We start from the raw sequence: 21945 nt of genomic DNA, 5'->3' as shown, positions 1-21945 counted from the left end.
CCACATACAACAACTGCAGAGTGACCTGAAAATAGCAGTTCACAGATTCTGCTCCTCCAGTTCAATGAAGTTTGACAGGATTCCAGGAAAATGGGATGACTTTCCTAGATCCAGGTGTGCAAAGCATGTAAAGCCTTGTCCAAGAACCATCTGAGCTGTAATTGCTGCCCAAGTACCCAGGAACTAGATCTTTAATTCTGAAATAAAGATCTAAATTTGTAAACAAATGCGTGCTTTCAGTTATTGGTTTTTAATTTGAAACATGGTGTCACTCTGTAATTGTGTGTTATTAAGGAGTCTTAATGGATAAGCAATGTTTGTTTTTCATTTTCATACTAGTGCAAAAAGGTCTGAATACGTTTCCGCTATTTTCATTTGAAAGAAGAGACTGTGAACAAAACATTAATTCATTTTTAGCAAAATTTAATTAAAAAAAAATAAAAAATAAAAAAAATATATATATATTTACCAAGGATAGTGATTTTGGCAAAAGGTCCAAAGCCCTGGTGTGGACTGTCTGTGATTTGCGCTCCACCTTCTGGATCACTGAGGTAGATGAAGAATACTTCCTGTCCCTCGGGCTCTGAGTCATCCAGGATGAGGAGGATGACCTCTGTCTCATTCTCACCAGCCTGCAGCGACACTATATTGGACTCCAAGCGGAAGTCCTGCTCCTCCTTTGCAAGCATCCCAGCAGGTTCCAGAATGAAGGGAGGGGTTGTTGTGCTTCCATCTGAATAAAACCGCACGGCAGAATAAGTAACCATTTGTATGTAGACATTGTAGACAATGTAAACATTGCTGTAAATTAGGCAACATAATATGCTGCAATAGCAAAAAAAAAAAAGCAGGACAACAAAACAAACACACCTCCATATGCTTGGACCCGGACCCTCACAGCCCCAGCATTACTGTCAGACCTGCGCACCCTCAGAACCACCCTCCGTTCTTGCTGGGTTCCCTCATCTCTGTCCTCTGGTACTTGGACCAGTCCAGGTCCAATACTCAGAACTCCACCGGTCACATCACTAGCCAGGATGGTGACAGTGGCCACGCTATGCTGCGGGTTGAGACGAGGTAAAGCATCTGCCCAAGCTAAGTCTGGAGAAATGGCCTGTACATCTGTTAGGTTGACGTGAAAGTACTCATCAGGCTCTGAAAGGGTGTCGTCACGTATTAAAAGGCTGAACGTAGTGTTCATTTGGTGAGGTGAGTTAAAGACCAAAAGGCCATCTGGCACTGCAAAAAAGTCCTCTCCTGCTGCTGCACTGCCCGCTACCGTTGCATAGGACAGTCTGGTGGTATTGCTTCGAAAACCATAAAGTCTCTGAACATAAAGTTTTATTGTCTGGATTTCCTCTGCAATAACTAGCTGGCGGGATTCAGGGGCAAACTGGTAGATCCCCAGTGGCTCCACTTCTGCAACGGTGAAGCCTGACCTGTGCAGAGAGACAGAAATCAGAATGCAGCCATGTGATGTCAAATAAGTAATTAACAGTTCAAATTTCCATCTATTGACTTTGCTACAACTTACAACTAATGTTCAACAACTACCTGAACTTGACAGCACCGGTTGCAGCGGTGCTGGAGGTGGCAGCAGTGAGGTGTATAGCATAAGAAGCTGGCTCTAATGTATCAGCAACAGCTGTAAGAGATATGGCTTTAGTCCTCTCTCCATGGGCCAGGATCAGTGAGCCTAAATAAAGAAGTACATTACAAACAGTTAAAAGAGCAGGCTGCTGTTGGTCTGTTTGGCATTTCAAGCCTAATATCCACATTGTGAGTACTATACACACAGCAAGTAATCTATTTATCATATGATATGACAGAGCAGCTCAGATTAGTGCACGACCATCCAAAGACAAACAGTTTATGACAGATAAAACAGAAAGGCATAAATATCAGATAGGGACATATAAGGTATCCAGTTATTTAATGCAAAGATGTTGTGAAGAAAGTAGTCCAAGTGGGTTGAGATGAGTCTGTCCTGTCTGAAGGAAGTTTTTCAGAGCTCAGTCCCTCTTGTCTTACCTGAGTTTGGGATAATGACCCCATTTCCAAAGCCAGGCAGAGTCTGTCCAGAAGGATATCCGGCTTTCCACTCCACCCTGATGTCCCCAAACAGCCCTGTTCGCGTCACCTTTGCCTCACATGTCCCCGTTTGTATACTTGAAACTCGCAGAGCCAGTGAGGCAAAGCCAACCTGCACAACACAAGTGAGAGACGACAGTAAATAATAGAGTCAACTTGTTGCTCACATGATGTGCACTGTGTAAGATTTGTCATGAAAATGTAATTGTTAGCAGCCAGGTAAATGCATTAGCCGCTGTGTCAAAAGACTTGGCAAGAATACAGTTGAATGTTCACAGAGCACTCAAGGACTCAGCGCTAACTTGGTTTTCAAGGTTTTATGTAAGTTCTAAATTATATTAAAGCCTGCAGGGAAATATGTCAAAGGTACACGGTTCCATGATGCTACCAAGTTTGTCCTCTGATGACCGAGGAATAATTAAATGAACTGATGTTTGTTGATGACTTTCCTGTCAGCATCTGTGTGAATTATTCAACCCAGACACAGAAAACAAAGAAGTTTGAATCCATGTTGTTCCTGAATGAAGGTGATAATCAACTAAGAAAAACCTGTAACGCATCATATATATGACTTATTTAACTCTGTTAATTATTAAGTCCTGAGTGCTCTGCAGATGGGTCAGTTAAAAAAGCATTTCTCCCATAACCACAACTTGCCTCTGAGCTGGCAGCTTCTTCAGGTACAGTCAGTGTAGCAGCGCTGGCCTCACGAAGGAGGCGAGGCGGAGAGCCAAGGATAGCACTGACTAGTCTAACATCAGTGAGCTCTGCTGTGAAGCCTGCACCCACTGACAAAAACACCTACAGGGAAAAATGTAGGAAGAATCAGGCCAACAGAAATAAGAGCATACAATATTTTTTAAAAGTGTAATCATTGAAAATATTTGTAAGTATTTCCAAAACCTGTGTTTCTGTACTAGCTTAGGTATGTATCTTCTTCCTTACCTGGCTGCTGATGGGCACAGTGATTGAACTGAAGCTCTGTCCTTCTCTAAAGAGCAACCTTCCCTCAGCTTGTCCCCCCAGGACCTCCCCGATGTCCATCACTTCATCTATCCGGCCTCTGATCCTGTAGCCCACACTGGCATTGCCAAACAGCCCAGCAAGCCGCGTCACATTCATAACCAGAGCTCTGGTGACCTCAGACCCTGAATCCACTATCACTACAGACTGCTGCTCAGGGTTCAGCGAGAAGACACCGTGAGGCTCATCGTTAGCAGGTACCCTAAGGGTGAGAGACAAAGATTAGTTTTAAGTTGATTCAGTCTTTGGCTTCTCATTTTACTTTTTTTTTTTTTTTGACAGAACCACAATGACAAACCTGATGTGGGTTCTTATAAGGTTTGGGTTGGCGTCCAGAGTAGCACCACCCTCCACAGCTGTGAGTCGGAGAATGTAGAGCTCCTCCAGCTCTGGCACTGTATCAGGCATCAAGCTGAGGACAATTTCTGCCTCCCTTTGGCCTTCCAGAATCACCACCGAGCCAGCTAAGGCCAGGAAGTCACCCGATATATCTGAGTCACTCTGTATCTGCCAGTGCACCTGAGGGGAAAGTTTGGTTGTGTTTACGATGCAACTGCAGCCATAAAGACTGAAATTCTAGTTCAGGCACTAATCCTGGGTATGATTAATAAATATTACATGTGTATTTACGATATAATCTTACCGTGATGTTACCCATAACTCCCTCTCTGCGTGTAACCAGCAGGGAAATGTTGAATGGGCCCTCTGTTTCTGTGGATTCATTGTAAACACGCTCTCGAAGGGCATCCTCCGTAAACTGGACTATACCGTTTGGGTCACCAAACTTCTCTATCTGAGAGACAAACACATTAGGAGAGTGGGGATGAGTGGGGTGCTGAGGCTTTTATCCAATTGTAATCATTATTCAATGAAATACCTTCAGTGTTACGGAGCCAGCCTGAGGATCAACATCCATCTCTCCAGACAGAATACTGAGCTCTATAACAAATGTCTCTTCCACCTCCACTTCGCCGTGAGGGAGAATCCGCAGCTCTATGTTGCGTGTACCTTCCTCTCCATCTATAAAGAAGAAGGACCCGTTCACGGGCCCTTTAATGTCGGTGTTGAATGGAGGAAGGATTTCTCTGCTGTTAGGGCCACGGACAATCCAAGCAACCTGTCAAAGGAGAAAACCAATCTGCATTATATAATGTCATCAAGTTAAATCACGATCTGACAGTGATGTGGTTTCAGTTTTTTTGCAGTTGTTGCTCATACCGTTGCATTGCCCACAAGGCCTCCTGCTCTCTCCAAGACAAAATTGAGTTTCAGAGTAGAGTTAGGGTTGGCTACAGTGATTATGCTCTCGTTCAGGAAGCGGACCAACCCACTGGGAGAGTCGCTCTTGCCGATGGTTACTCTTGAAACATGTTGGGAGCCGAGCACTGCTCCCCCTGTAGCTCCAACCAGCAGCACCTCAAATATCTCTGCATATTCACTGCAAGGGATGATTTCGGTTATTTTAGGTTGGAATAAAATAATGTTTTCACAAATGTTGCATGTTTTTGTGTGTGTATATGATAAATTTACACTGTGAGCTAGACACTTATTTTTGTATCCTCCTCTCACCTGTCCAGGTCATCTACAATAGTGACATTAATATAGCTGGTGTTCTGCCCATGCACAAATGTCACTGAGCCATTATACAGGATGTAGTCAAGATCAGGGGTTGCACTCAAGCCTCTAGAAATGAACTGTGCTGAGACCAGTCCATATGAGCCCACTCTCCTCACAACTGGGATCAATACAGTGCCCACATCCTCCTCAACTGAAAAAACGACAAGCAGAAGAAAACAGTAAATAGTCTTCTAATATAAGACAAACAGTTTCATAACAAACCATGTGTAATAGCTGACGTATATTTGTGTACACGACTCAGTTGAGCATTTCACATGATTAAATGTAGCTGTTTCTGTTTGCCTTTGTTGTAGCTCTTACCTGTAATGTTAACATAGTCCTGCCTGAACTCCAGAATACCCTCAGCATTGTCATTCTTCAGTATGACCACAGCAAGAGACGAGATGTTGCCTATAGCTGGAGGCTGGTCCAGTTGGAGGCCTGATTCTCTCACTGTGTAGTCCACACCACTGACCACAAGAGGGAGCCACAGAATAAGGAGTCACTGACGAGAACTATTTACAAGTCACATCAGTGAGTAAGTGGGTGTGGGATCTGCAGTGCCTTTATCATGGATGACTACAGCCCTCCAGGCTCAGGTGCAGCCTTGCAAGCTGCAGTCTTTTTGCAATAATAACACTTTCCTCACATTATCAATATTCCAACCAACAAAGTTAAGGATTAAAGAAAGACTCTTTATCAGCCTTTCCTTACCTCATATTGACAAGCTGCACTTCAGTGATGTTGATGAAAAACATCTCAGGCATCTCTGGGAGACTGTCGTCCAGGATGCGCAGTATGACTTGTTGTGATGTCTGGCCCGGGCTAAACCGTATTCGTCCTGAAGCTGGAGCAAAGTCCAGCCCACTGATCGCTGTGTTGCCCGACGTCTCATAGGTCACCCACACGCTACCCAGACTGCCAGAGGAGCGATTAATTGTCACATTCACCTGAGGAAAAGAAGGCAAAGGCATACAGTTGGTTTTGCAAATACTACAATCCACAGCTTCTCTTGCTTATTTGCCTACGACGTAGTAAAGTGGATCTACATATGTATCATTCTCATTTTCATGACCTTACCGTTCCCTCCTCCTCTGTTGCCCTGAGCTGGAGCTGGGTGAAAGAGAAAAGTCCATGCGGGTTGTCGCTAGCTGCCATGATGATCCTGGCACGGCTGGCTATGGGGCTTATTTCAAGTCCTGAGGTAGCAGACGTCAGTGTAAGCTGGTACTCACGTCGCTCCTCTGGAAGTTCATCATCCAAGACCTGACACCAGAATAGATGTGACAATGACAATTTTATGGAAAACATCGGAATCTAACTAATTGTGATGCTGCATTTTGTTCTGCAGTGCACAGAAACAGACAACATCCTGATATCCCAGCAAACTCTAAAATCTACATCATGCAGTACCTTCAGAGTAATGGTGGCAGCAGACTGTCCATCTGTCATAGTCACAGAGCCGGAGATCGCTTCAAACTCAGAAACCACAGCTGGAGTGATGCTCCAGTTCACCCGGACTTCTCCAAACACACCTGGCCCTCGCACAAGGCTGAGAGGAAGAACACAAATACACACAATTCTCACATTACATTTGTGGCTAATCAACAGAGGTTCTGAAATGTGAAGCTCGTATTTGTTATCTCACCTGACTATGACACTCCCACTGTAATCTCCTTGAGGTTCTCCAATGAGAAGGTTCTTGGAGGACTCTGCTATTCCAACAACACCTAGGGCGGCCTTATCTGCTCTGATGGTGATGGTGACCAGGCCTGCACATGATGGACGAGGGAAGAGAGACCAGATAAGGACAACAGAGAACTGTTATAACAACAAAAGATAATCCTGAAAATTGGGGCATTATTTAAATTCGTTAAAACAGACATTTGGCATGAATACAAACCACTTAAAGGGTCGATGACTGCACCACTCCCAACAGCAGGTAACAAGCGTACAGTGAAATGCTCGTTTCCTTCCAGTGCAGTGTCAGCGAGGGCTTGAATCACAAATGACTTCATAGACTCAGTCTGTAAAGTGTAAAAAGTATGGTAGACTATGTGAGGAAAATGCAACTTACTTAAAGATTATCACTCATTGTTACTACATGCTGGCTGAGTCATTCATTAAAAACAGTAAAGTAGCAGTATTTGGCACAACAGCAATGTCATGCTTTGTTTATTGTACCTCAGTGAAGACAAGAGTCCCATTGAAAGGTGAGAGGTCATCTGCAGCCTCGTCTTCCAGTTGCCACACCAGTGTCACTGCACCTTCACCTCCAGCACTACGGAGTACTGCTAGTGTTGCCACGGCAGCAGGGTCATCCGCAAACTCTGGTTCACTGACTGTAACCTTAGAGGGGATTAAGTAATACGAATGTTTCTAACAGTCAAACTAAATGAAAAAAAAAAAGTTGAATTTATTAAAGAAAGAAAGTTTTCAAAAAGTTGGAAATCTCTGTACCCTTCCCTTGCATCATGGGTAGCTTTATATATCACCATGATGACAATAGTTGTGTTTTAGATTCACCTCCAGATCCTGAAATCCAAATCGTCCGAGAGGTGAGTCATTGGCTGGAATACTGACGGTTACGGAGGTCACTTGTCCAAGTCGAGCACCACCGATCACACGTAGCAGATTCAGTCTGAAGGTCTCAGAAATCTCCACTTGTTCATCATCAAAGATGGTGATGGCAATAGTGGCTTCTCTCTAAAAACAGGTTTAAGGAAACACAAGCAAACACCTTGCAAACATTGCTTCTTGTTGTGATATGGATGGCAGGTTAATTTCATCTTAGGACACACATTTAGCTTACCTGGCCATCTTGGAAGGTGATATTTCCAGATGTGGGGCTGAAGTCACTGAGATCAGCAGTGACTGGCTGAGCCTCCCAGTAGACGACCAGCCTTCCAGTGGTACCAGCGAGTCGCACCACTGACAGATATGCAACGTTGTCTGGTGGTGGGATCTCATAGGCCAGCACACTGCCAGGGATATCCTAGACAAGATATTTAAAAGTAATGTCCAATTATTGAACAATATCATTTAGGAATTGAATATCAGCAACATTGTTACATTTCATTAGCCATTTAGTCTTGTAGTTCCTGATGAACCTCTGTAATTATCAAGTCAGAGGTTTCCAAATGGCGTAATTAGTGTAGTTTCTAGTATCACCATCAAGATTGCATCTCTGTAATGTCTCACCTCCGAAACATTGAACTGCAGAATCCCTCGGGGATCATCGTTCTCCTCGATGGTGATCTCTGCCACTTCCATTCCAGGCCTCTTCACGCTGGGCTGCCCTGCTCCAACCGACCCTCTGACCAGCTCCACTCTGGTGATATTTACCAAGAAACTCTCTGCCAGCTCTGGGATATCATCCTGAGAAAAAAACACACACACAAGGAAACTAAATCATGGGAAGTCAATCAAACCAGGTTTGCATGTGCCCAATCTCTTCCTTGTAAACTAGACTCATACATTTTGGTAGAAGCTAAAAATGTGTCCTATTCCTAATACACTGGTAGATTTAATAAACTTCGTAATCCACTAACAGCCCATCCTTACCGGTAGGATTGTGACAGTGACCAGAGCCACTGTAGCACCATTTATCATAATGATGCTGTTGTCTTTAGCCAAATAGTCTTTTCCTGCTACGGCCTGGTTGGATGGGGGCTCGTACAGGGCTGGCCGGGTCTCATAGTAGATTACCACCTCACCTGAGGAGCCCTGTTCTCTTACTATGGACAGAGTCACATTGACTGGAGTTCCTGCAGGTTGGAATAAATGGGATTAAAGTAAAAATGTCAATGTTAAAACACAGCAAAAAAAAGTGACAAATCAACCATATGTCATGTCATGAAAGGTGGCAATAAGAACTTGGCAATAAGAACTTGGATCAGTAAAAAGATTCCCTGTAAGTAAGCTACAGAATATTTGAAAGACGGTGTGTGTGCACATTACTCTACTGCTCTCACTTCTCTAACGTGGCTGGCCTCCAATACACAGATTAACAAAAATCCTAAATTACTCCACATCCTGGAAAACTCTGCAGATCTCATTTTCAGTAAATCTCAAAGTGTGATTACTGTAAATGCTACCTCAGAACTACAAGAAAAAAAAAGAACTGGTATTTCAGCACCAAGCTAAACTTAAAGCAGCTGATTTTGGAACAAGTAAACGCAGAACTGGAAAATGTATTTAAATAGATAAACATCACCTTTAACTAACTGCAGTCAATCGGACCCATTGCACACGGATCCAGTAAAAACCCACATTCACTAACTGTTCATTCATTCTTTGATTTCTTTCTGCAGAAATTCTTACTCTGTGGTTCCTGTGTTCGTGTAAACTGGGAGTCCAGATGCCATCCAATCACCCCATAGGGAGAACCATTTGGTAAGATGGTGAGTAGTGCTTGTGAAAGCAGCTTGTCAATGACTGCAGCCTGTCGCAGGTCCTGAAGCCCCACAGTGTTGACATCCAGTAGGGTGATCGTGACGCTCTCTTTCAGCTCTGGGACACCATCTGCTATCACAGCCAATTTGATGATGGCTAACGTTTGGCCTTCTAAAAACGCTACCTATGATGGAAAACAACATTTTACACCGATCCACAAACTTATGATGTTATATTTCAACTCTGTTGCTGTTTATTTCAGTTTTCATTCTCAAACGTGTTGTGAATACATACTGTAATATGTCTTTAGTATGATAGGAGGGTCACTCACCACTCCTGAAGTGGGGTAAATGTCTGCCACACTTCCATTAGCAGCCCAGTGTACATTCAGTCTGCCAAAACTCCCTCTTCTTCTCTCAACACTGAAAGAAATCTGATTATCTTGCTCCAACTCCTCTACTTCCATAGACAGGGAACTCTGCAGAAAAGGTAATTATAGATTACAATAGCTCGCGGTAAAGGCTAAAAGTACATTTTATTGGTTCAAGATGTGGTAAATAAATAACTTAAGAGCTAACAGAATGGTTTTAACATGATGACTATTTAACATAATGGAGAAATGCACTAGCTGTCCAATACCAAAAGGGTTATCTGCTCACCTGAGCAAAGCCGATGACTCCATGGGCATCATCATTGGTTGGGACAAACACTGTCACCTGACCACCAAATCCAATCTCAGCTCCTCCCTTCGGATTCTTTAGCCGAACCTGGAAGTGCTCCTGCACCTCAGGGATGTCATCGTCTATGATGTTCACTGCTATCTCCAGCTCACTGTCACCTGGTGCAAAGTGCAACTCTCCAAAACTGAAATTGGGGAAGTGAAGAAAACACATTAAATACTTTGTGCCTTGTTTCTCCTTAAAAAGAATTTTCGTTTCTGAGCAAAAACTAGTTTGTCTTTAAAAATTTTTTTAAAAAAGCTTGGATACCTGGGAATGAAATCTGACTGATTGGAGACAGAAGTGAATTCATAAACAGTGGAGCTATTCTCCTCAGTAGCAGCCAAGAGGATCTTGGTGGTATTAAGGGATTGGACCAGCAGAGAGATGAAGCTAACAGCTTGAGGAGCCCTCAGGATCATAGTGAAGAGGCTGACATCAGGCCTCCAGGAGTAGAGTGAGGAACCATTTCTTCCAGCTAGCAGGACATAAGCTATGGGAAAGAAAATCATTTCATTTACAACTGATTTCAACAGTACAACCAACAAACACAACGGGATAAAAATCACAAAGGATACAGTCTAGACTGTAATTTCATGGTCCACATGTTGTCTTTGTGCTTTAGCTTATTTAATTGAAGTGCCACATCTCAGCATTATTTTGTGTAGGTTTACATTAATATAGAAAGAACTGTAACTTGAAGTGCCCAGGGGTAAGGAATTCAAATGTGAGTGGACAGATACTCAGAAGTCAAACAAAATCATATTTTACATTGCGAGGGAAGCACATTGCAGTCAATGACTGCAAAACACAAGTGGATGATTTGCTGTAGTCAACTCCAGCTCTTACTCATTGTGGTGTCTCTCTGCTCTGCTATGATAAAGGAATAGACAATCAATGGAGACCAAGTGATTGACTCTTTGGTTGCTTTGGTAGTATTTTTAGGGTGATTGTCCTTTTGAATGATGTTTCATCATTCAAAGAGTTTTGATGTATCGGACTGACTTTGAGCAGAATGCTCCTTTATTTCACTGCATTCATTCTGATGTTTCTGTCAGCAGCAAAACCATAACTAATCTTTCATCTTTTTTCCAAGTGTCATATTATATATTACAATTATATCCTAAAATATCCAATCATGAATGTCTTTGAGTTGGATTTCTGGATATAAAAAGGGAACGTTACAGTTAGTGCCTGCTTTCTTTCTTTCATCTGTTCTTCTGTTTGTTATTGCATTTACACTGAACAGCTGTGTTTTCAGCAAACCTACAATATAGTTCTTTAAAGAAAAGTAAAAGAGTGAAATGTGGATAAACAGGTGCACTTACTGTGTGGTTTATCATACGACACCATCAGGGTGCATATTAGCAACATGCTAATTACTGCTGGGTATCTTTTGAAATTTCTTTACACAGACATCAATGCAATTACCGGATAGTATTAAAGTCTGAGTTAGAGAATTGTGTTTTTTTTCACAAAAGTGTGTTTCCAAAAATGTAAAGTTTTCAAAACAAATGTTTATTTTTGTTTCAGCAGCCCAGCTCTACTGTTTTTTTTTTTATTGCAACCTGACGCTCTTCTGAACTCATCTTGATCGTTGAGAAGGAAACATGTAGGGTTACATCCTGGGTTACTATACTTCACATCTTTTTTTTCTATATTAATGTAAACCTGCAACAATTAAACCTACTTAGCACTTTGATGGTGCATTCATTATTTCATTTCAAAGAGAATATGCTTAAGCAAAGAGCCTTAGGAACAAAACTGTGTCTGGGAAACACAAGAGGCAACTATCCAAATCCTCATGGTCAGCACTGTGTCTGTATAAAACACAGCAGTACGTGATAGTTGTGCTTACTGATCCCGGATGGAGCGTTGAAGGAGTGAATGGAGGTGAGGCCTGGGTGAGGAATGGACTGATAGTGTTGTGGTGAAGGCTGCCCTGGGCTCCACTGAAACACCTCACAGGACGGAGAGAGACCTGGAGAAAAACACAGGCGCACAAAAACACACACAGGATTAAGTTCTTTCACGCTGGAATAGCATGTTTATGTAGAGTAACCACCCGCCGGACTGACACACCCAAGACTGACAAATTACAACCTCCGAGTCCCTCTGTGGCTCTGCTCTGCTCCACACTGAGGCCTTTCCCATAAACCCACAACAGGTCTGACCCAAAAAAACTCACCACTTTTGCAGACTCAGAGGGTTACGTCTCATCAAAATATACACAGCGTAGTATAAATATATGACCTGGCCTACATTGTAAATTTTGCCATGTTAGCTGGGACAACAGAACAAGGCTGTGTTGTTAGTTATGGACACATGGATTCAGTGTGCCTTCTAAAGTATCACCAATTTATTTGTACTATCCTAACCAACATCTAACCATTGCACAACCCACTAGAAAGTACTCTGAGAATGCAACCACAGAAAACAGTATCTAATTATTGCAAAAACACAGCCATCCTCTTAGCACACTGTAGACTAAGTGACTTACATTCTATTTACTCACTGCAACGTTCACTGAAAAAGCAGGTTTCACTTAAGTTCAAATACAAAAGAACCAAGAATAGTTATTTAAGTTTGAAAAACAAACACAACAGGATTCATTAATGTTATGTGATGCCAAAGCAAGACAGGTCACCTTCAATAGAAACCAACAGGAGAGTGTCCTCTGTTCTTGTGTTTATTGTCTCCACCTGACTGGCTCTCCCGGTGAGCTGGAGGGGCTGCAGATTCTGAAATCTTCCATTGGTCCACTGAAGCAGGGAGCAACTTTCAGTCTGTCTGTCTATGCACGCCAACAGATAGGGAACATCTGCACGAGTGAATGGAGTTACACTGAGGACGCCCTGTTCGAAGTCAAGAGTCTGCAGGAGTGTGAAGGAGCCTCCAGTCCAAACAAAAATCTGTAGAGACAAAATGAATAAAATAGTCAGAAAAGATTTAGAATTTCTCCAATGAGGAGCCTGTGTCTGCTTTTAAAGATTTCGACATAACTGTAAACAATTAAAACAGCGGAAGACTCGTCACCTGGCTTGATGCTATCAGATAATCTCTGCCTTCAGTGGAGAAGTGTTTGACATCCAGAGCTTCCACACCTAAAGTTTGTCGCTAAAGAAATCAGATAGTCTCAAATTATATCAGTACAATAGAAGACAATACCACAGTGTTGCAGTAGTGTAAGAAAACATGATGGTTTATACTTACCAATGTGATATTGAGGTCCTTCTGCAGTTTGAAGATGCTGAGGTTGGCAGCAGGTAAGAAGGGAGGGCCACTATGTGTAATGCCTATGTAGGTGGAACCATTCACTGCAAACCCAACACACGATCCTGGGTCCTGAATCCTCGCAGACTGTAACAACCAACAGACAGAGAGATTTTTTTTTTTATGCTAACAATGGATTCACTGCTAATCAGACCCTACTGGGTTTTACTCTGAAGTTTATGGATATCGTGTGCTGGTTCAGGAACAATGCTGTTGCTAGCCTACCTCTACTGGCATAAACACACCCTGCCACCGATACAGAGTGGCCAAGGTGTGGGAGGATCCAACAACGGGTCTCCTATCCAGTCTCATAGCCAAAGAAGAAGGCCCTTCTGGAAGGGAGCACCAAGCAGAGGTGGGATTATCCACAAAACTCTGATACACACCCATGACGGGGAGGGGACCCTCTAGAAGAAAAAACAAGAAGGAGATTAAAGTAACAAAACAAGAAAAAGGGGGACATTTATGAGCATTCGGGAGGTTTGAGTGGTTTTGAAGTAAAATGATCACTGGTCTCACCAGAGGCCACAGCTGTGTCAGACTGCATCTCCCATTCCACACTGACGGCCGACTCCAGACCATTGCTGCGGGATACTGTGAGGAAAACTGCACTGCCTCCTTCATCAGCAACGATTTCTGTGCTAGTTCTGTACAGAAAACACACAATACGCAAGCAAGTTTTCGCATGAGGACATCTGTGTGCTTTCTTGTGAATTTGTATTGAACAGCCACAAACAGTGTACATAGAGCAAGTATGTATGATATTTAAAGTTTCTGATCATAATGAAGCGTCTATTTTGAGACCTGTTGAGAGTAGGTTCAATTCGAAACAAGCCAGAAGGAGCTTTGTTCTCCAGGATGGTGATGAGAGTTTCCAGTTGGTCGCCCAGCCTTGCACCTCCTGTTGGGTTGGACAGGACCACTGTGAAGGTTTCATTTGCTTCCGGTTCAGCATCAAGTATTGCTCTGATCTCCAGCATCTGAAACAACACAGATGGGACTAAAGAACTTCCAATAAATCTGAAAAAGTGCATGCTGTTATATATATTTGAAAACTGCAAATACTGATCACGAAAATGAATTCAGTGTTAAAGCTTTAACAACAACAACAAAAAAAAACGAACTTAGCTAGAAGAAGATATACGTTTTCCCGTGCATTTGTTTGGATGCTGTTGGTCGGTAAAAATCTCCTTTCCCTCACCTTAAATCTGACTCCATCCTCCAGGACCACAAACCCTTGTGGTGGCATCAGATCGCCCTCCGCTAGGTTGCCGTGTGCATCAGTGATAGTAAACTGAACTGATACGGTGCCGAATGTGCCTTCTTCTGGGTTCCGAACCACATAGAGGTTGGCCATGCTCTCACCGGGCCCTGACGCAGAGGTGGGCTCTCTCAAGAGGAAATGCTCACTGGTGTTGAAGGAAATCACACCATGTCCATCATCACTGGCCAGGATAGTCACAGTTGCTACAGGAAGAGAAAGAAGTAGATCCGGAAAATAATTATGATGTAGATACATACAATATGACCAGAACTTTATCAGTTCTGATAATTTAACAATAATCCAAAACATTTGTTTTTGAATGCTAACAGGGCTGTTTTAAGTAAATGGAGCAGTGAAATAATTGTGGCCGCTTCCAATGTCATACATCGTCTTTAATATCGTATAATGTTGCAATTTCTTTCACTGACATGACCCAAAATAAAGGGACATGTCACACAATCAGGTATCAGTGAGTATGATTTCTCAGTTCTTAATTCACGTAAAATACGCAGTCAGACAATCAATAACACACATCCAGGTGTCCTTATGAAAAATGCTGTACTTAATGTGGTGAAAATAATATATAGAGTGGATGCTGCTTAAGACAGAAAATGTGTTAAAACCTTCATTCAGTTATGAAGCTTATTCATGGTCAGTATAACAGACAGTTGGCAACAGCAAGAGGAAGATGTGCTGCAGATATTGTTACCAATAGTTTGATCTAGCTTGTCCATTTACTCAATTTAGAAAAGGAATGTTCACTCAACCACTGTTTGAAGTGTCCTGATATCCAAATCCTCTAAAACCTGCCAGCCAATCACTACAAGTAATAAATCATTAATCTCCTAACCCTCTTAGAGAAAATCTCTACTAAGTCTAGACTGTGAAACATACATTTCAACTTAATATGCATGAGAAGCTGATGCTTCACTGTCTTATGCTGTTGACTAAAGATTTTCTGAAATGTTCTATTGTGTCCTTACCAGTGGCACTGGCGCCCAGCTCCAGCCCAGGAGAAGGCTCGGACAGGATGAGCTTGAACCTCTCAGCTCCCTCTGGAACGATGTCATCCGCTATCTGCACTTCTATAAACTTATGCCTCTCACCGTCAACAAAATGGAGTCTCTGGGTGGACAGAGGGGTTTTCATGTTTTAAAACTTAATGCTCCTACATGTTTGTGAAGACTCACAGCTATACATGGCATGATAAAGAGGCTAAGTCAGGGGACACTGGACAAATCTTTACAGGTTGCATTCAAAACGTCTTCAGTTCATCTTCTTCAGAACTGAGGAGCACTTTTGAATGTGAAGTAAAACAGGAATGTCAGCTATTCCAGCTGTTCTTGACTTTGCCGTTCTGGATAGCCACTGATTTTGAGTGTAATGTCTGAATACTGTGTACGGCTAACCGTTTCTGTGGTATTGTAGTCCAGCCCCTGTTGAGCTTCCAGGTTTTGAGCAGAGAAGAGAAGAGAGACGTTTCCATATGTCCCTTTGCTCCTGTAGGCCACTAGAGTCAGCACCCCTATTGTTTCATTCACTTCAAACCTGGAAGCGACAAAACATTTGGATAAGAAAAAATCTTTACTTGGGCAACAACATAACAAACGTGTGCTATATGGGTGCTTTCCTTACATGGTGTTTGTCCATTCAATGACCCCTCTAATTCCATCATTTGCACCAATGATGACTTCTGCCATCAAACCTTGGGTGTCTGGAGGAAAGACCACATGCACAGAGGGAATGTATGATAACATTCAGGCTGTCATTTCTTCTTAACAACTGCAGTAAGTAGCAGTAATTTCTTCAGGCTGCGACTACAGTGCAAGAGCAAATTGCGTGAAGGGAAACTGTAGCGGATCTAACTTCAGTCACGGCACATTTGAGCGTAGTATTATAGCTAAGAAGCGTCTCCTGTAAGTGGCTGAGCAGCCAAGTCTTTTGGGTGGACTGATTTATGACCCCCTGAATAGTCTTCTCCCATTGACTCTGTGGCCAAGACACTGGGAGGCCAGCTCCGGGTTTAGTTTGGCTTTCTCTCTCCTCACCACACAGTGCTACTCGGCTCCCACCAAATCCCCGAGCCTCCTCAATCATGGAAAGCATCAATCTCACCATCCAAGCCACATAATGATTGCTGCCAAAAGAGCGGCCGTGTGTTTACTGTGTGTCTCCAGGCAGAAGGCTGACAGTATTCTGGGAACCTCAGAGTGCTGCTCTGCCTCTATTCTGTCAACTCATCACTTTCTAAAGTTACTCATTCATAAATTAGACTGTGGTTTGGATTATGCAAAAGCAGTAGCAACAACTACCAAGCTCTTTGATGGTGCATTTTGACAGTCAACTACAAACTTGTAGTTTGATGTAACCATACAGGGATATTGTTTTAGGCAAGGGCTGTGAGCATACGATTGTGTAATTTACCTGGCAAAGTGCAATACACAACCTCTATTCATCAAACAGAGCAAACGGTGAGAAATTACAGAGAGAAGAGAAAAAGTGATTTCATAAAATTGTAGACAAAAACTTCAATAAACAGCAGGAGAAGCAGGTAGAAGCCATGACAGAAATCCATCAAGAATCTTACATGTAATTTGACACTGAAATGGCAAAGCCAAGGTGAGGATAAGACAGGATAAATGAATCTCAGTAGTGACTGTAGCTCAGATGCTGTTAAATTTCTCCATACCTAGTTGGGGAACAGTGGCAAGAGTCGTGATGAGCACTGCTGATGTTATGTTGACAAGGAAGAACTCCTGCAACTCTGGCATGTCGTCCTAATAAAACAAGAAGCTTTAAAATTTCATATTCAAACAATCCTGCTTTAAGAAAGAAGATCAAAGTTTATAGTGGTAGACATTCTATGGAATTTTGTCATGTCGCTGAATCTAGTTAACACTGCAATGTCGAAAAATGATGCAGATACACCTCATAACAATTCGAAGAAAGTACAATAAACAAACAAATGATGACGCACAATCATGTCACAGTAGTGTGTTTCAAACAGGCTTGTCAAGTTTGATGTATCGAGAAGTAGGAGTATGGAAGACAGATACAGTTTTTACCTCTAGTATGGTGACAGGGATGGCAACTGAAGTCTGTCCATCCTGAAGGATCACAGAACCAGTGCCAGAGATGAAGTCTTGTCCTGGCTCAGCAAGATTACCCTCGACCTGGGACAGGTTTTGCAAAGAACCTCGTATAACCTCATAGGTGATATTCACCGCTCCTGTACACAGACATTTAGACATAACATTAGTTACAGGGTAAAATATTATAGTGCTTACAAACCTTCAAAGATTAGCCTACTGACCGGAGGCCCCAAACTCTCTGTTCACGTAGATGTTTATAGTTTGGTCCCGTTCATCTGTGATCACCACACGAGATGACTGGGCGATTGTCAGTAGTCCATAGGGCTCATCGCTGGTGTCCACAGTCAGCACCGCCTCACTGCTTTGAACATCCAGGGCAGCATGGCCTGTCACCACAACACCTGTGTGGAAGTCAGGGAAATATTATTTAGTACAAGACTGCTAACGAGGGTTACTTTGACACATTTGCAGTTTCTTCCTGCGCAATTATCAACCAAAAAGATACTAAGAGCAGCTTATTACCAAAAGTTTGTATTTTGGACAAGGACACTTTGTATTCATCTTTGTCCTCTGGTGTGGCATCATCAAGAAGCTCCACGACTATGGTTTCATTTAGTTTTCCCTGTGAGAGAAACACCACAAATTAATCATCACCGCTGAAGATGCAAAATCATGGATGCATCTCAAGTACTCGTTTAATTCTGTGAGTTGTTAGGTGAATACCTTCAACCACTCTCACAGAAGAACAACAATAATGACATGCTGACTTGTGCCAAAGCATGCATCTTCATAAAGTGCAATACATTTGCTTAATCCCAATCCCACAAAAAAATTGTTCAATAATCTATTATGCATTTGTATTGTTAGCTAATCTACCTCTACTGGAAACCACTTCTGTTGTTTTTGAATATAAATAATATATTATATGTAATATATAAAGGTGACTTGACATTTACCTCAGTAAAGAAAAGTGTCCCTGAGGTTTGGGTGAAGGTCCGATGTACAAGAGGTCCTTGTATAGTCCAGTCCACAGTGACATTACCCAGACCTGGAGCTGACCTCAGCACTAATAAGGACAGTCTCTCACCTGTAATATGAGTTATAATACAGTTGGTCTTTACAGAATAATCAGAAAGAGCTGCTACAATACATAAACTTCTCCTAAGCTTTAAATCAGTCCAATGTGTGCTTGTACATAGGAATTATTTAAATTCAAACATAGGTTTTAACAGAGGGGTATATTTATGAACTTCCAATGTGAATTGCTTTTTCTTATACTGTAGATGACAGGAGATGAGACTCCAGATCTCTAATTGTCTGGAGCCTTTAACCGCTCATGCATATATAATTTTAAGATAATGACAGCCACAGAGTCCACCTGTTGCTGCATGCTGCCAGTGCTAGTGTGCTATCCTGCATTCATGTATAATTAGAACACATCTCTAGTGATGGGAGGGTTGTGTTGCAGAAATTCTGCCTGGATGTTTGAAAGCTGCTCAGCCCTGAAAGAATTACAGACTTAGTGTGATGACTCAAATCTCTATACTTCTTGCAGGATGGAAAGAAGCTGACGTAATTTGCACTGAGACACCTATACCTATTCCTTTACCAAAGGGGGGGCAATGAAATGTTATCAGTGAGAGTGCAAGAAGACACAGAGCATTGGCGTGCCAACCTTGCAGGGTCAGAAAACACCAGAAGTAGTTGACATTGGGCAGAGCAGAACAAAAAGAGATCTGATTAATCACACAAAGCCTGCAATTTCTACAGCAGTTGGAATTAAATAAGAAAATGGGGCTGACAAACTGTTCAGAGATATGTAGTATGGCTATTTAATCATCAAATACATCTTCCCACCTTCTCTGGCGATGACAGAGCGTGAGGCTGAATGGAATCCAATAATCCCAGCCACATTATCGTTAGCCAATATCACTATGGTTACAGTGTCCGAGCTGGGAAGGATTCGACTTCCTCCTTCTGTATTAACAAGAGCAATCATGAGGCTCTCGTTGTCTTCTGGTTCAGTGTCATCTCTGATTGCTATCTCTATTGTCTTCTTCAGATCACCTGTAGACAGACAGGAAAAAGTACAGGCAACACTGGTTAAGGATTGGTTTCAATTCTCATCACTATTGGCTTATTGGGTCAAGAACCCCAAGAGACACTGAAATGGTGATGACTTTAATAGATAGTTGCCAGACATAATTCAAACTATTCCAACTATTTCTAATAATTGAGAAAATGCACATACCATCAAAAACCAGAGTTCCTCCTACTCCGGTAAAGTCAGCATTTGGTGTGGCCATTCCTCCAACAACTCTCCATTCTACAGTTACAGTTCCCAGATTCCCTCCTCTTCTCTCTATAACCAGGGGCACCACAACCGTAGGCTCTTCTCGAACCTCTAGATAAAGGCCCTCATTTGTAGCATTGGGACTGAGGCTGTAGATCAAAAAGATGCCAAATGCATCTCCATTCACCCCAATAGTGACAACAGCTTTGTCCGGCTGACCGATTGAAGGCAGGTTCTTCTGAGGCACGGTCAAATTTATCAGCTCTACCTTCAAACAACACACAATAAAATGGTTTATTTGTTAAAAAGCAAACTCAATTTACTCCTAACCACCACAGAGCAACAGGAAGTATACACATATAGTTTTAGATTTTACCTTTAATATCTGTATGGAGAAGCTCTCATCCATTTCAGGGAATTCATCAGTCAAAATTGGGACAGTGAGGTTGGCAGCCCCCGATCTATCATCCATGAAGGCACTTTGAGCCGTCACAGGGGTGTAATCACTCCCTGCCACGGCCTGGGCACTGAACAAGACTGCAGCTGCAGTGCCGTTTTTTACATACGTCATAACCTGAGATTCAGAGGTCAGCTGATCAGCCGCTGAGGTCACCCAAGTGCAGGACGGTGGGTTGACGCCTGATGACAGGGAGAAGGCCTGGCAGGCACGCTCCCTCAGACAAGCAGCAGCGCATGCAGTCAGGGGTTCTCCCTTCCCAGTGATGTTAACTGTAATAATGGGGCCAGTGGCAGGAACACCTGGTTTTGGAAGGTTATAGTACATCAACAGGTTCTGGTCATCAGCCTGAGCCAAGCCAACAATGTCAATCTCAGAGGTGCTGTACGTGATCTCCAAGCGACCAAAGTGACCCCCTCTGGAATAAAGACAATGGAGATGATATAGAAAAGACAGCAGATAGGAAAACAGGGTTCAATATAAGCAGGACTGTTATTTACCATTGTACAATCATTATTAAAAACAATAATTACCTCCTGCGGACAGTAATATTCGCTAGATAAACTCCCTCCAGTGGCTCCTGGACACGGTAAGCAGACTGTTCAAAGTAGACTGTCCCGTGTGGGTTATCATTGGCAGGCACTATTATGTCAACAGATGTATCAGCTCCCAAGTTTCCTCCATTACTGGCACCAGTTAGCTCCACTTTTATTACCTAGAAAAGACAGAAACAGTGCAACAATCATTACAAGCAAAAATCACTTCAACAGATGTATCATTTCACATGATCACAATTTCACGTCCACCTTCAGCATCTTACCTCAGTGATTTCAGGTACATCATCGGCTAAAATCTCGACTCTCAGTGTCTTCATGGTCTCTCCAGGTGCAAATTTCACTTCTCCAGATGTGGGTCTGATGTCCCCCACTGCTAGCTTACCATTGACAGTGGCCTGCCATTGGACGGCCACTGTGCCAATAGTACCGGCATTACGCACAATAGGTAGTGTGACCTCGATAGAATTAGATCCTGGCTCCTCTATTGTGACTGGAACAGCCTGGAAGCCTAGGTAGATTTAAATTAATAGAAGGGGCTCATTAAGCAATTAGAAATATATTAAAATAGTATGGAAAGAGTAAAAAAAATATCCTGGAAAAAGTCTACTAACCAAAGGCACCAAAAGGGTCATCGGAAGGCAGTATGGTGATGATGGCACGTGTGAGCTCCCCCAGGAGAGCTCCTCCTGTAGTTTGGTTGATCAGCTCAATGCGAAAGGTCTCCTCCAGCTCAGGGACCACGTCATTGATGACATAGATGGGTACAGATTTGCTGGACTCCCCCTCCAGGAGGACCACATCAGTTGAGGCTACGCTGTAGTCTTCACCTATAAGATTTCACACATGCACTTACACATGGACAAGGACAGTCTGCTCACACACATGCCATATAAAGAATGATTTAAATTCATACTCCATGTCCTCAAAACTTACTGACTCTGGCAGTCAAAGGCACTGCTCTGAATTTGACGGATACATCGGCAAAAATCCCTCCTACACGTGTAACATTTATTATGGGACCCACGTAGTGTTCAGCTACACTGACAGCTGAAGCCGACAGCTGAAGGACTCCAAAAGCATCATCGCTGGCCTCTACTATCACCTGGGCTACAATGTCAGTCCTGGAGCCCAGAGAAGGGGAATTGGAAACTGTAGAGAACAGAC

At 42.7% G+C, this 21945-nt stretch overlaps 1 protein-coding gene across 1 annotated transcript in view; it reads right to left on the bottom strand.

The window, feature by feature from the left end:
• adgrv1 (adhesion G protein-coupled receptor V1) overlaps window positions 1–21945 on the bottom strand; it is a 102185-nt gene that overhangs the window by 57789 nt on the left and 22451 nt on the right. Inside the window, exons 30-78 of the mRNA XM_008288546.1 lie at window positions 21715–21930; window positions 21393–21608; window positions 21045–21289; window positions 20758–20939; window positions 20144–20642; window positions 19726–20035; window positions 19332–19541; window positions 18431–18561; window positions 17997–18096; window positions 17696–17875; window positions 17448–17611; window positions 17072–17159; window positions 16018–16096; window positions 15792–15930; window positions 15366–15507; window positions 14320–14585; window positions 13923–14098; window positions 13638–13765; window positions 13344–13525; window positions 13059–13205; window positions 12882–12962; window positions 12493–12757; window positions 11704–11826; window positions 10116–10338; window positions 9786–9990; window positions 9454–9604; window positions 9055–9306; window positions 8296–8498; window positions 7933–8109; window positions 7544–7726; window positions 7258–7437; window positions 6916–7080; window positions 6635–6758; window positions 6380–6503; window positions 6145–6283; window positions 5812–5997; window positions 5446–5681; window positions 5053–5201; window positions 4684–4882; window positions 4333–4552; window positions 3992–4231; window positions 3758–3907; window positions 3413–3633; window positions 3037–3316; window positions 2749–2892; window positions 2032–2203; window positions 1555–1696; window positions 871–1439; window positions 470–733 (exon numbers count right to left, since the gene is read on the bottom strand). Coding sequence (XP_008286768.1) covers window positions 470–733; window positions 871–1439; window positions 1555–1696; window positions 2032–2203; window positions 2749–2892; window positions 3037–3316; window positions 3413–3633; window positions 3758–3907; window positions 3992–4231; window positions 4333–4552; window positions 4684–4882; window positions 5053–5201; window positions 5446–5681; window positions 5812–5997; window positions 6145–6283; window positions 6380–6503; window positions 6635–6758; window positions 6916–7080; window positions 7258–7437; window positions 7544–7726; window positions 7933–8109; window positions 8296–8498; window positions 9055–9306; window positions 9454–9604; window positions 9786–9990; window positions 10116–10338; window positions 11704–11826; window positions 12493–12757; window positions 12882–12962; window positions 13059–13205; window positions 13344–13525; window positions 13638–13765; window positions 13923–14098; window positions 14320–14585; window positions 15366–15507; window positions 15792–15930; window positions 16018–16096; window positions 17072–17159; window positions 17448–17611; window positions 17696–17875; window positions 17997–18096; window positions 18431–18561; window positions 19332–19541; window positions 19726–20035; window positions 20144–20642; window positions 20758–20939; window positions 21045–21289; window positions 21393–21608; window positions 21715–21930 — 9567 coding nt within the window. The remainder of the gene's footprint in view (window positions 1–469; window positions 734–870; window positions 1440–1554; window positions 1697–2031; window positions 2204–2748; window positions 2893–3036; window positions 3317–3412; window positions 3634–3757; window positions 3908–3991; window positions 4232–4332; window positions 4553–4683; window positions 4883–5052; window positions 5202–5445; window positions 5682–5811; window positions 5998–6144; window positions 6284–6379; window positions 6504–6634; window positions 6759–6915; window positions 7081–7257; window positions 7438–7543; window positions 7727–7932; window positions 8110–8295; window positions 8499–9054; window positions 9307–9453; window positions 9605–9785; window positions 9991–10115; window positions 10339–11703; window positions 11827–12492; window positions 12758–12881; window positions 12963–13058; window positions 13206–13343; window positions 13526–13637; window positions 13766–13922; window positions 14099–14319; window positions 14586–15365; window positions 15508–15791; window positions 15931–16017; window positions 16097–17071; window positions 17160–17447; window positions 17612–17695; window positions 17876–17996; window positions 18097–18430; window positions 18562–19331; window positions 19542–19725; window positions 20036–20143; window positions 20643–20757; window positions 20940–21044; window positions 21290–21392; window positions 21609–21714; window positions 21931–21945) is intronic.

The sequence above is a fragment of the Stegastes partitus genome, unplaced genomic scaffold (assembly GCF_000690725.1).
Source record: "Stegastes partitus isolate 25-593 unplaced genomic scaffold, Stegastes_partitus-1.0.2 Scaffold13, whole genome shotgun sequence".
Classification (NCBI taxonomy): Eukaryota; Metazoa; Chordata; class Actinopteri; family Pomacentridae; genus Stegastes; species Stegastes partitus.
This window is presented reverse-complemented; position numbering and strand designations above follow the sequence as displayed.